This window comes from Miniopterus natalensis, chromosome 20 (assembly GCF_054644295.1).
Source record: "Miniopterus natalensis isolate mMinNat1 chromosome 20, mMinNat1.hap1, whole genome shotgun sequence".
Classification (NCBI taxonomy): Eukaryota; Metazoa; Chordata; class Mammalia; order Chiroptera; family Miniopteridae; genus Miniopterus; species Miniopterus natalensis.
This window is the reverse complement of record NC_142100.1, coordinates 24,930,012-24,942,938: the sequence shown is the minus strand read 5'-3', so window position 1 is coordinate 24,942,938 and position 12,927 is coordinate 24,930,012. Positions and strand designations below refer to the sequence as shown.

At 42.7% G+C, this 12,927-nt stretch overlaps 1 protein-coding gene across 1 annotated transcript; it reads left to right on the top strand.

The window, feature by feature from the left end:
• The first annotated feature begins 77 nt into the window (after positions 1-77).
• Positions 78-12,644, top strand: RAD9B (RAD9 checkpoint clamp component B). Its single transcript, XM_016203071.2, has 11 exons — positions 78-114; positions 2,031-2,101; positions 2,602-2,751; positions 2,963-3,077; positions 5,034-5,133; positions 5,918-6,024; positions 8,134-8,240; positions 8,327-8,391; positions 8,923-9,045; positions 10,024-10,246; positions 12,516-12,644. Exons 1-11 carry the CDS (start codon positions 78-80, stop codon positions 12,642-12,644), a joined length of 1,227 nt encoding a protein of 408 aa, XP_016058557.2.
• Positions 12,645-12,927: the final 283 nt, after the last annotated feature.

Below are 12,927 nucleotides of genomic sequence, written 5' to 3'. Positions count from 1 at the left end.
AAGCGCGGGCAACATCCGGGAACCTGGGGCGTCGAGTTGAGGCGCGCCTCGCGAGCCCGCGTGTTAGGCCCGCAGCCATGCTGAAGTGCGGGATGAGCGGCAGTCAGGTTAAAGGTGGAGAGGCCTTTGTTCGGGCGGGAAAGAAGGGAAAGCCCCGGGTTCACCGGCGCGCTCCACCAGGGTCCTCTTTGCCCGGCCACAACCAGCGCTCCCCCCGCCCCCGCCATTGCCCTGTCGGCTTCAGAGGGGAGGGCAAAGGCCCACGTGCTTTGACTTGGGCATAATATTTATTCTCATAGGTGTCTGTGCAATTGAAGCTGTGCCATCGGGACGGAGATTTCGGGAGTGCGGGCCTCAAAATCGGGGTGGTACTGCGTGGGGACAAAAAAATAGTAATAATAATGCTAGGACAGTTAAGTTTCAGTGTCACAAGGAAAATATAAGCCAGGTGGTTTTTTTTTTAATTTTAGATCCTACCGGTTTAAAATTTATGACCTGGGCCAAGCCCCGGAGTCACCCTGGGGCTCAGGGCGGCCTCACGAGCAAGGTGACCCGCGGCGCCCTAGTCATAGGGAGGAACCGGACACGCGTGAGGAGCTCAGAAGTGGGGCGGCGCGGGCGCGGTGTTAACGACGGCGGCGGGGGTGGGGCGGGGCGTGGACGCCGCCGGAAAGCCCGTGCGGAAGGGCAGGGGTTCCCTGCAGGCCGCCGCCCGGAAGTGGGCCTGGAGAGGCGGCCGGCTTCCGGTGCAGAGAGCTCCTGTGGGACAGCGTCAGGGAGTCCTCTTTTGCAGTGTATACCTCTATTTAAATTTTTTGAAATTTTTAATCTTCCCCCAAGGATATGTTTATTGATTTATTTTTATTTTTATTTTGAGAGAAACCTCAGTCAGTTGCCTCTGGTACTCGCCCCAACCAGGGGATCCAACCCGCGACCTGGGCATGTGCCCTGACGGGGAACGGAGGGAATTTTTGGTGTCCAGGGGGACGCGCCAACCCGTGGAGCCACCTTGCCCCGGGGCTGGCCCTCCCTCAATGCTTAACAAGCAGTTATTTCTATGATTGATTTTATTGGACTGGAAGCACTGCACGTGCATTGCTCATGGCTCTACCCCCGCGTGGCCTTGGGGTTGCATTTGGATCATAGGAGGTGCTCTGTAAATATCCACCGGATGCATGGGAGGCCCGCGGGAGGCAGCGCCGGGGGACAGGGGCGACCGACAAGTGGCCAGAAGGGGCAGAGGCCTCCATCGCACCCCCGTCCCGCCCTGTCGTCCGGCCCTTCTCAGTTCGAGGTCCTCACTCCCAACTCGCAATACTTAGGATTCGGAAGCCTTATCATCTGGTTGTATGTCCTAGGATTAGTCTCCCTTTTTTCCCTACCTTTCCATAACTTGATACGGCCGTCTGTGTCTGTGGCAGCGTAGTATTCCGTATCTGCTTGCCGCATTGTTTACTTATTTGTAACTCGCAAGAACACTGTCATGCCGGATCGGGCCAGCATGTCGTCCCGCCCTGGCCGCTCTTTCTGAAGGGACGTCTAAGTGTGTTTGGTGGGGAGACTGGGCATCTGTCATGCAGCCCTCCCGCATCAGAGATGCACCTCGCGTGCCTCTAATTTCTCTCATGACGTGTTTTGACTTTGCCACCAGTCAAGTTATTAAAACCCTTCAAATCACCCAGTCTGTTCTTCGTTTTTACACTTTTTCCCCGGGGGGCGGGGTACAAGTTTTAGAACACATTAGGAGGGCTCTTGGTTTGCCACAGTCGCTCCATGCAGCACTGCAAACACACGGGAAGAATTTTGTTGCATGTTATTTCACACAGTCATTCATCGAATTTATTGAACTCCCACTATGAGTCTGGCATTTTGCCGAGGGTATCATACTATATTTCTTAAAGCAATTTGTAGTACTAGTCTGTAAGCACTGTTCTTCATGAGTTTAAGTGCTTGTGAATGCTGAAGTAGTCCTATGATTTGTTTTTATTGTTTGAAAGGAAGAAATGTAAGCAGCTCCTTTTTCTTCGTAGTGTTTGGGAAAGCAATCCAGGCCCTATCACGGATTAGTGACGAGCTGTGGCTGGACCCGTCTGATAAAGGTGTAAGTAAGAAAGTTAACTCAGCCCAGCCGTGGTGGCTCAGCGGCTGAGCATCGACCTACCACCCAGGAGATTGAGGCTCGATTCCCGGATGTCAGGGCACATGCCGGGGTTGCGGGCTCGATCCCCAGTAGGGGGCGTGCAGGAGGCAATCAATGACTCATCATTGGTATTTCTCTTTCTCTCTCTCCCCCTCTCCCTTCCTCTCTCTGAAGTCAATAAAGACATATTAAAAAAAAGTTAACTCATAGACCACCTATTAAGACAAAAGAAGTTTAAGATTCCAGCCCAGATTGTATGTTAACCAGGAAATCCAGGAATTGCAACCGCCCTTGTCACTGTTCACCTTTATTGCACATATCCGAATACCTTTAGAGCAGTGATTTTCAACCTCATGGCACACATAAGTTACTAACACTTGGCTGTGGTAAACAAGATAGAATTTTTAGAATTAATCACTTGAAGTCTGATTTTCCCGAACAGCTGCGGTTTTGTTTTGCAGCTTGCTCTGAGGGCTGTGAATTCTTGCCGGTCAGCGTACGGCTGCGTTGTCTTCTCTCCCCTGTTTTTCCAACATTACCAGTGGTCCACCTCCGTGGGAATGACTGATGACAACACAAAGGCAAATTTAAATTGCAAACTGGGAATGAAGGTAAACATAAGTGGCCCTGGTTTTCTCTTACATTGTGGAAATATTCAGTATATAAGACATAACGTCTGTTCTGTACTTAATACTTGGTTTAAATGGCATGCAGGACAAACCTATTCACTTATGAATATACATACTCTTCTTTTGTTAGTTTTTAAACTGATTAAACAACCATACTGAGTATATGCTGTTTTATAACCTATTTGTATTGCAGTCAATTCTGCCCATCTTTAGATGTCTGAATTCCCTGGAAAGAAATGTGGAGCTGTGCAAAATATTCACCAGATCTGATAAGTGCAAAGTAGTCTTTCAATTCTTCTGCAGACACGGTAGGTACAATTAAAACTACTTTACTGTATTATGTGTTTTTTTGTTAATATTTTTTCATGTTAAGGATATTCAAACCGCACATCAAGAGTTCCCATTGCATTGCTGCGTAGAATTTGTATAGTTTTGTGGTAGCGCAGTCGTAAGTACTTGAAAAGTATAATCTTACTTGTCTCTCTAGATGTATTGAGAGATGATTGGCATTATTTCCCTTTTTTACTTGTCAGTGACACAAGCTTTGCCTGCAAGAAAACCAATTTTTAATTTAAACAATTGGTGGTTCTCAAATTAACTGGCTGCTTGATATTCTGCAAGAGTGCCTTGGTAACAGTGTTCCTTGGTAAGAGCAGAAAAAAAAAAAAATCCCTCTAGGCAGATAGTATTATATCTGGGGCTGAAAGAAGCGTAGTAATTGGCCCAAGGTCACAGACCTAGTAAGTCGCAGAGCCTGGATTTGAGTCCTGCCCCACAACAGTAAGAGCCAAAACTTTTCTTCATTCTCTCTGCCACACCAAGCTGTAAAACTGATGTCCTGCCTCCCGGCCTTGCACAGTCAATATTCAAATGTTGTACTCATAGGACTTTTACATGCTTAAATATGGATAGCCTGGTGATTAACAGCATGGGCTCTGGAGGCCTAAGGTCTAGGGTGGAATCCTGCTCTGCCCCTTCCTTGCTGAGACCTTGGGCAAATTATTTTATATCTCTGTGTATCAGTTTCCCAATATCTTAATTGGGAATAATGTTAGTACCAGCCTCCTAGGGTTTTTGTAAAGATACAGTGAGTTCTAGGAAGTTATAATTCTAAACTGTTTAAAAGAATGCCTGGGCCCTGGCTAGGTAGCTCAGTTGGTTAGAGCATCTTCTTGATAAGCTAAGGTTGTGGGTTGGATCCCCAGTCAGGGCACATACAAGAATCAACCAATGATGCATCAATAAGTAGAAAAACAAATCTCTCTCTCTCTCCCTCCCTCCCTCCCTCTCCCTCTGTCTCTCTCTAAAAAATCAATCAATAAAAATTAAAAAAATCTTGTACTTGTGATATTGGTCCGATTTTTTTTGGTAATATGTACTCAGTAAATATTTATGAAATTAATAAATGCTGCTGAAATTACTTAAGTAAAAAAAAATAAGTTGAGAAATGTTGTCTCTAGTGAGACCTTTTGACTCACACTGCGACATTATTCTGCTGTAAAGAGTTACAGCCCACCTGGATTTCATTGCATGGGCTCTCTATTCAAACTTAGGTTCAGATTCTAACTGTACAGTAAGTCCCCACGTAATGTCTTTGGGAGGCGAAAAACATATAATAAAACCAATTTTACCATAGGCTGATTGTATAAACAAGATTTAAGGTTGAACGGCATCTCATCGTTATAATGAAATGACTGTGAATGAAACAGCATCATTCGAGGACCTGCTGTACTCGTTCGTTAGAAAAGCATAGCCTTGAAAGTCTCTTAGCCTCGCTGAGCCATTGTTTCCTCTTCTGAGATTAAGTACCGACCCTGCAGGGATATTGTGTGGTCAGAGGCAATGTGTGTAAAACGTATACCGCAGTTCCTGGCACGCAGGGCCATAGCCGTTATTGCCCCATGCTTCTCCCCTCCTCTCAGAGGAAAAGAACCCACAGCTTTATACTCCAGAGGTCCCATCCGGCCCTATCAGTGCCGTATGACAGATACCGAGCCATCGGCATCTGAGCTGTGCGGGCAACCGCTGTCTTACACTCAGTTGAAGAACAGACCTGTGTCTCAGATGTGGGAACTCTATTGCCTGCTGGTGGGAGGGTCAGCCATGCTGCCCGGTGCCCACTAGGGGGCGACAAACACAGCAAGGAATAGTGCTGCCCCACGCTACGTGCACCTGCCAGGGATTAAATGTAACTTTACTTGTGTTATTTTAACTTGTGTTATTTTAATAAAGCAAAATTAACAGGTTGCTGTATTCTTTTTAAGGTATCAAAAGGACTCATAATGTGTGTTTTCAAGAAAGTCAGCCTTTGCAAGTTATTTTTGAAAAGAATATGTGTACTAATACACTGATGATTCAGCCAAGGTAATGAGTGCTCTGTTGTTTTTTTAAATTTTTCTGAATATAGTATGGTTACAGATTAAAGATTAATGTCCTAGAGTTTTTAAATCAGTTATATATATGTTTTTAAACTAACACTATACCTGGAGAAATAATCGTACAGGATCAAGAAGAAACCTTGATAAAGATAATAGATTGGCGATTTTCAACCTGTTTCATCTCATGAAATACAAATCAACTTGAAATCTGTTAATTGTGTAGTAGGTGAATTATATATTAATAAAGTTGTTTTTAAATGGAGAGCACAGGATGAAAGGGCACTTGGGATGTCAAGACAACCTTGAAAGTAATAGTTAATCCAGGACAAGTAACAAAGGGCAAGAGAATATGGGCAGCAGGCTGCTGGTAAACCTCCACCACTCAGCCTGGTTCCCGGCATAGTTCACCCTAGTTTATCAGCACAGCTGTTTTCCTACTCTCTCCCTTAGGAGTATGATTGTAGGCCAATTAAAATATATATTTGTTACATAAAAAAGGAATGAAAGACATTCTAGTGTTTGGTTTATCCTATATTTTTCACGTTTTACTAAGAATATATTTTATTATCCTCTTGGCCTTTAAATGAAGTTACAATTTTAAAATATACTAAAATATAGCAACTCACATAGAAGAAAGAAGGTAAAGTCTTTTGGGTAAATTTTTCTAAATCCAGGCCAACATTTATTTCTAGGTTAAAGATTTGAGTCTCATTAGAAAGCTGTTCCTTTCTGTTTTTCAAATAATGTAAATTTTTTATTACATTTCCCAGAGTGCTTGCTGAGGCAGTTGTTCTTTTCACGTCAAGTCAAGAGGAAGTTACTCTCGCTGTTACTCCACTGGAAGTTTGCATTAAGAGTTCTAATGAGGAATCAATGGGTAAGAATTATACCTGCCATGGTGCTTTAATGTAGTATCACTTCCTGGTTTGATGACTAACCAGTAAATATTAGTGGCATAATATTTACTTTTGTCTAAAAAGCAGTAAGATGTAGAAAGATCATTAAAAATTTTAAGAGACCCAGGAAATTTACACAATCAGTAATTAAAATACTTGGCTTTGAAATTCCAGTTGTTTTAAAATTAGGAGAATGGTTACTGAGAAAAATATTTTTAAAGTCAAGATCTTAAAGTCTCTTTCTCATCCTTTATCTTATTTTGTGTTTAGCATAAAGAAAAATTAAGAGGCCAGCAATCCAATTGAGATGACCTTTGCCTATATTCCAGGCAGCAAATATATAGGGCAGAAAATGTGAATATTCTTAAGTCAGCTCGTCTAAGAGTTACCTAGATGGAATGGAGAAACGAAGGCATGCTTAAATCAGGAGTTCTTGGATCAAGAAAATTTACTTGGGTCTTTTTGGCATATGTTGTTTAAGACTCTTTGACCTCGGATAATTTTTTTTTTTTTTTTAGTGATAGCGGTAAAGGAAGAATAGAAAGGGAGGACCTGTATTATTTTAAAGTGAAAAATCAATAGAACCAAGGATTAAGTTGGTCAGATGACTTTTGTAGTGTTTAGTTTGTGCCAGGTTCTGTTCTAAGTGGTTTTCATTTCCAAATTCATTTGATCTTCATGACAAGTCTGTGATGTAGGTACTATTATGATCCCAGTTTCCATCTGAAGGATATGAAGCACAGAGAAAGTAAGTGACTTCTCTGGTGTCACACAGTTAGTGGTGGATTATGATCTGAGTACAGGGTTCAAGCTCATTACCTTTGTGCTATTACTGCCTCTCTCAAAGCTCATCTACTGAGGAGTGCATGATCTGGAAAATACACGCCTGACTAGTAAAGGGGTCTGTTTTATATTCCATAATGCCATCTCTGAATAAAGATGGCCATTTAATAACCAGGAGACACTGTCCTTCATGAACAACTTTCTAATGAGTAGTTATAGTTATGTTTGGAGACTCAGTTTAATTTTATTATTGAACTTACTCTCTGCTGGCATCCTGGGAGTGACATGAGCCTTCTTGTTTAAGATGCATGTATTTGTAAGGCATTGTCTGGTCCTTTAAAAAAATGTATACCATTTATCCTTTGTTCTTATACTTACATAATTTATGTTTATTGAAGAAAATAGTTTTTAAAAAATATATATCTTTATTGATTTCAGAGAGAGGAAGGGAGAGGGAGAGAGAGAGAAACATCAATGAGAGTCATCAATTGGCTGCCTCCTGCACACCCCCTAATGGGGATCGAGCCCACAACCTGGGCCTGGGCCCTGACTGGGAATCGAACCTCGATCTCCTGGATCCTACGTTGATGCCCAATCGCTAAGCGACACCGGCCAGGCGAAGAAAATAATTTTTTAAAAACACTAATAAAAAAAAGTCACCTGAAATCCCACTACCCAGATTCGAGCACTTTTAAAACCTGCTTCTATACTTCAGATCTAACAACAGGAAATGAGTTGAGTGAGAGTAATGAAATACTGTGAAGCTATTAAAAGTAATCTCGTATGTGTGTATACACACTCCTTGCTCTCTGAGTGTACATGAGAGATACTTATGAAGCTAATTTGTAGTGGAAAACACAAGTAAAAACAGGCAAGGGGTTTGGACAGACACTGCATGGCTGGTAACTGATGCTGGGAGCTCAGCTGGATTGTCACCCAGGGCACCTGCACATATGTAGCCTCTTCATGTATGAATAGCATGAAGTCAGCATGGTGACTCAAGAGCAGGTGCTGCAGGATAGAGGAAGTGGATAGAGGATAGATTTGGAAACTACTAGTCCTTAAAGGCCTAGTCCCAGAAACCAGGACCAGGTCACTTCCCTGTGTCCTATTGGTCAAAGCAGGCAGAGAGCCCGCCCACCCAGGTTCTAGGAGAGGGGCGTAGACACAGAGCCCGCCTCTCAACCAAGGATGTCAGAGAACTATGGCTGTGCTTAGCCTACCGGTTAGGTTATACTTTTATACTAAAACTTAACAAATACCTCTGGAACTAATTTTACTCTTTATTTTTCTACAATATTGAACAGATTTGAACACTTCTGTATACAGTGAGATGTTTGTGGGTCCAGATGAATTTGACTTCTTTCAAATTGGAGTTGACACTGAAATAACATTTTGCTTCAAAGAATTGAAGGTAAAGAAAAATTTATACCAAATTAAAATTTCCATTGGTAGTTTTTTAAGAAAGATTTCACTTTTTTTCTCTTTTTTTCCTTTCAGGGAATGCTGATATTTTCGGAAGCTACACATGCTCCTATATCCATGCATTTTGATTTTCCTGGCAAGTAGGTCCTTGGGAACTTTTCTGAGTTTGTTTCTTTTTCTTTTTGTTATATAATAATAAACCTCTGTGACTCATTTTGAAATTCATCCACACCTCAGGAATTCCTTAACCTTACTAGCAACAGTTACCAACTAAAATTTTGAAAGATGCCATAACATGGTGTTTTTTAATTGGTAACTTGACTGAAAAAAATATATGCTTCTGCAGAGTGAAAACATTTATAAATTTTATATGAATAACTTGCCTAATTAGAAAAATAATACATGGCTTAAACAAGTTAAATCTCTGTGAAACTTTGATAGGTTATTTGATGGTTCAGAACTGAAATTTCAAATGAGGCTGGGTTTGGATAGATGTGTTTTATGTAATTAGATCTGATGAGTTCAGCTTTTAGAACTGTGTTAATTTATGAGAAGACTAAAAGGACTTCTACTTTTCTGTTTCATTTTACTCCTGAATTAGAATTTTCTCGTGTTTTCCCAATGTCCATCAGAAAATGATTGTGATGTTTGTTCTGACTTTGCCTTTTTAGACCTATGGCTTTAAGTATTGATGATATGTTGTTGGAAGCTAACTTCATTTTGGCTACATTAGCTGATGAGCCAAGTAGAGCATCTTCTCCGCAATCACTGTGTCTTTCACAGAAACAAAAAGGGTATGGCCATGTCTTAATATCTTTGTTGTTTGGGAAAAAGCCATTGCAGTTTATTCTGAAATAATTCAGTGGCGTTCATTCAGGAAACAACTGAGAAGAAAAACATTAGATCAGAAATGTTGACAGAATCAGGAGGAGCTATAGTAAGACCTGCCTGTAACATAGAAATATCACCAATCTTGCCCTAGATATTTGCCTTTTCTCTTCTGATCAGAATTTAACAAGACTCTTTGACTTATCTTTATTACCCCAAACTCATTTCCATTTATAATAGTTGCTTTTTAGGAGTGGTTATAGTGTTAAGTAAGGTTCACAGGAAAGTATTCATACCTAGAACTCTCTTTCTCAGACATAGGGACAGCCATTGTCTTTCTTTCTTTTTTTCTTTTGTCTCTTAATTTTCTTTTGGTGGTGGTGGGGGGTGCTTCAACTGTAAAAGTAACATAAGGTTACTATGGGAAATTTGGAAAATACAGAAAAGTACAAAGAAAATGAACATGGCCCACAATTGTACTGCTGGAGACAGCCATTGTTACTGTTTGGCTCATCATGTTTCCTTTCCCACTTTTTATTAGCATGTACAGTTTTATATCCTGCTCTTCCCCAAAAAATATTATATTATGAACATGTTCCAATATCACTGATTATGACATGGAACCGTGATTTTTAAGACTTCTGTAAATTTTGTTATATAGATACATAGTAATTTACTTGACTTTTTTCCTAACTTGGTCCAATTTCCATACCACAAGATCGCCTCATGCACATTAGGTTGTTTACTGGAAAATTCAGATCTGTAGAGAGAATTTCTCAGTAATCATACATGTAAATCTTACCTCTGAAAACAGCTGGCTCCATATTACTTCAGCATATTCCCTAAACCGGTGTTACTGTCATCCCATATTGCTCCATTAGTTATATAAAAATATGTATTTCAAAGTAAACAGTCCATTCATTTAGTCCCTGTTAATACCTCAGGTCAGATCTGATATGTTCAAATTCAGAGGCTGGTAAAAAAGAGAGCAAGGCCATGGAGGCCATCGCGAGAAGAGTAGCACCCAAAAGGCTTTACCCTGGGGGGACTCCCACCAACGCCAGTCCCACAATGAAAAGAGTGAACGGAGACATTGACATTGGTGAAGTAACCGAAAACAGTGTCGGCAACACGGAGGAAGAGCCGGGGTCACCACATCTCAGGAAGGTAAAAGGACAGCGCTGAGCCGTGTCCGCCCCAGGGGGGATTCCCAGCCTCCTCCCCCTTGCAGCCCCCACGCCCTGAAGTTAAGTCCCTCGCTTTTCGACAGGAGAGGAGCGAGTCAGACGGAGAGAAGGCTGATTTATAGAATGTTAATACGAAATAGTGAAATTGCTCAGAGTAACCTCCTTTTTCTATGGTGTTTTGTTTTGTTTTCTTAATCCCTTCATCTGAGTAATTTCTAACAAAGTATATTCAGGTAGAGATTTGGGTCACATAAATTATGATCACTTATAGCACACTTACCTTTGAATACAAATAATATGCTAGTCACATAATTTGTTTTCTAAAATAAATGTTCTTCTAATTTATTTTTCAAATCTGTTTGGAAAATCTTTATTCATAGTGGTACAATATAAATTTTATCCCCAAACAGCACAAATTCCTTCATAGTGGAGTCACAGTTAATAACATATCAAAATACCAACATTTTACTAGATTGATGATAAGCTTCACAGAATGCTAACATTAAACCTTATGAAATCTATTGAATTGAAGATAAACACAATTTATTAGAAACAGAAGTATCTCAAATAATGATTGTTCCAATTTTATGTTTACATTAATATTTTATTCAAGCCTGTTTTGCTATTGCTATTATTATTGATTTGTAAGTATGAGTTTCTTAGTTAGAATTAGAAATTTGGAAGGAGGAATATTGTTTCTAAAGTCACTATCTTAAGCTGTATAGCACTTTTTAGGATAGTAAAATTGGGTAGTGGGCGGGGAGTGTTGGGTGGGTATGTGGCGCGTGCAAAGGCCCTGTGATGGACAGAGCATGGTGGTTTTAAGGAACTGAAGGCTGGCCAGTGTGGTTAGAGAGCAGATGGCTGGGGGGGAACAGTGGCACAGGGTGAAGCTAGAACAATTGATGAGTGCCAGATTGTGCCAGAAGAGCCCTGTGGGCCATTCAGACAACCATATGAAGTACCTGACAGAGTTGAATTTTTAAAAGATAACTTTAGCCGCAGCTACTATGTGAATGGTGAGCAAAGAGACAAAAATGGAAGCTCAGCCGTAGCATCCAGGAGATGAGATGGTGATTCCTTAGAGATAGAGAAAGTGGCCGAAGTAGACAGCGAATTGAGGAGGTAAAAGTAGCAGAACCTGGTGATGGGTTGGTCATGGGGGTTAAGGGGAAGGGAGGCACCGAGGATGACTTAGGTTTGGAGAAGCAGGTTCAGTGCTCGCCAAGATCAGGTACTCGGCTTTGGGTATGTCAGATGCAGAAATCAAGTAGGTAGTAGGGTGTGTGGACTGAGGTCCAAATTCTAGCCTGAGACTCCTCGGCATATAGATGGTAATTTCAGCTGGGGTGTGAAGGAAATCTGGGAGAGGACCGCCACTTACGGCGGTGCTTCTTAACCAGGGCTGATACGCCCCCAGGGGGCATTGGGTAACGCCTGGAGACACTCTGGATGTCACAAGTTGGGAAGGGGCGATGCTACTGGCATCTAGTGGGTAGAGGCCAGGGTTGCTGCTCAGCATCCTCCAACGCACAGGACGGCCCCCGCCACAGAGCACCAGGCCCCAAATGGCAACAGTGCTGAGGCTGAGAAACCCACTCAAAGGCTGCGTAGAAGGCAGGCCGGCTGCGCCTGGGAGCGACCAGGACGTGGCATGAGGCCGGTACGAGAAGAAAGTGTCTAAGGAGCGAGGGGGGTGAAGACTGAAGATGGCCACTGGCTGAAGGATGTGGCGGTTTCTGGTGACCATAAGAAGGGTTTCTGTGAGGGGGGGTCAGGAGCTTTTAGATGGGACTGGATGGGAGAGTAAGAAAATGGGGGCACCAAGTGTGGACAACTGCAGCAGGGGCAAAGCGGGGGCGCTTTTTATGGATTTTAAAGACGAGAGGCATCCCTCTACAATGCTGGCATTCCTGTCCAGTGAGCGGAGGCATGGGACGGGCCACGAGGCAGTGGGGGGAGAGGGGGGACTTAGCTGGGAGTGGCAGCTTCTGTCACAGCCCTGGTGTCAGTTCAGATGGCTCAGGCAGGAGTCAGAGGCAGATTACTCACGGATCCCAAACTGTGTGCCTTTGGGGAAGGGTGTGTTTGAGAATGGCCGGTCCCAGTGGAGAAGCCTCTGGTGTTCCAGGAACCGTCCCGTCGAGGTTAGGGAGACCACGCTGCCAAGTTCTAAAAGGGGCTGCTCCCGGGACGCTTACTGAGGACTTTTGCTTTGAATAAACAGCGCATTACTTTCCTCCCGCCAGTTTTCTAGCATGTTCTTTGGAGCAGTTTCCTCCAGCCAGCAAGAACCCTGCGACAACCTTCTCGACAGCCTGGCAACAGGAAGTGACAGTGAAGAGGACATGAGCTATGGCAGCCCTTCCATATTCTAACATTTAATGACAGCTGAGCTGCCCCCGCCCCATTTACTGACTCACGCCCCGAACACGCTCCACACTTACATCGTCTTGGACTCCCCTGAAATCCAGGATGGGCTTCTGCTTCCCAAACACAATCATCTCCTGCCACAGCCATACCTAGGAATAGCTGCTTGTCAAGTGCACGTAATTTGCTTTAAATCCGTTATACGGCTTGGGAGGCAGGAGAGTTTTCTGTGCAGGGAAGAGGCTCGTTAGAATTCTTTTTAAAATTTTTTTTTTAATATCTTTCTTGATT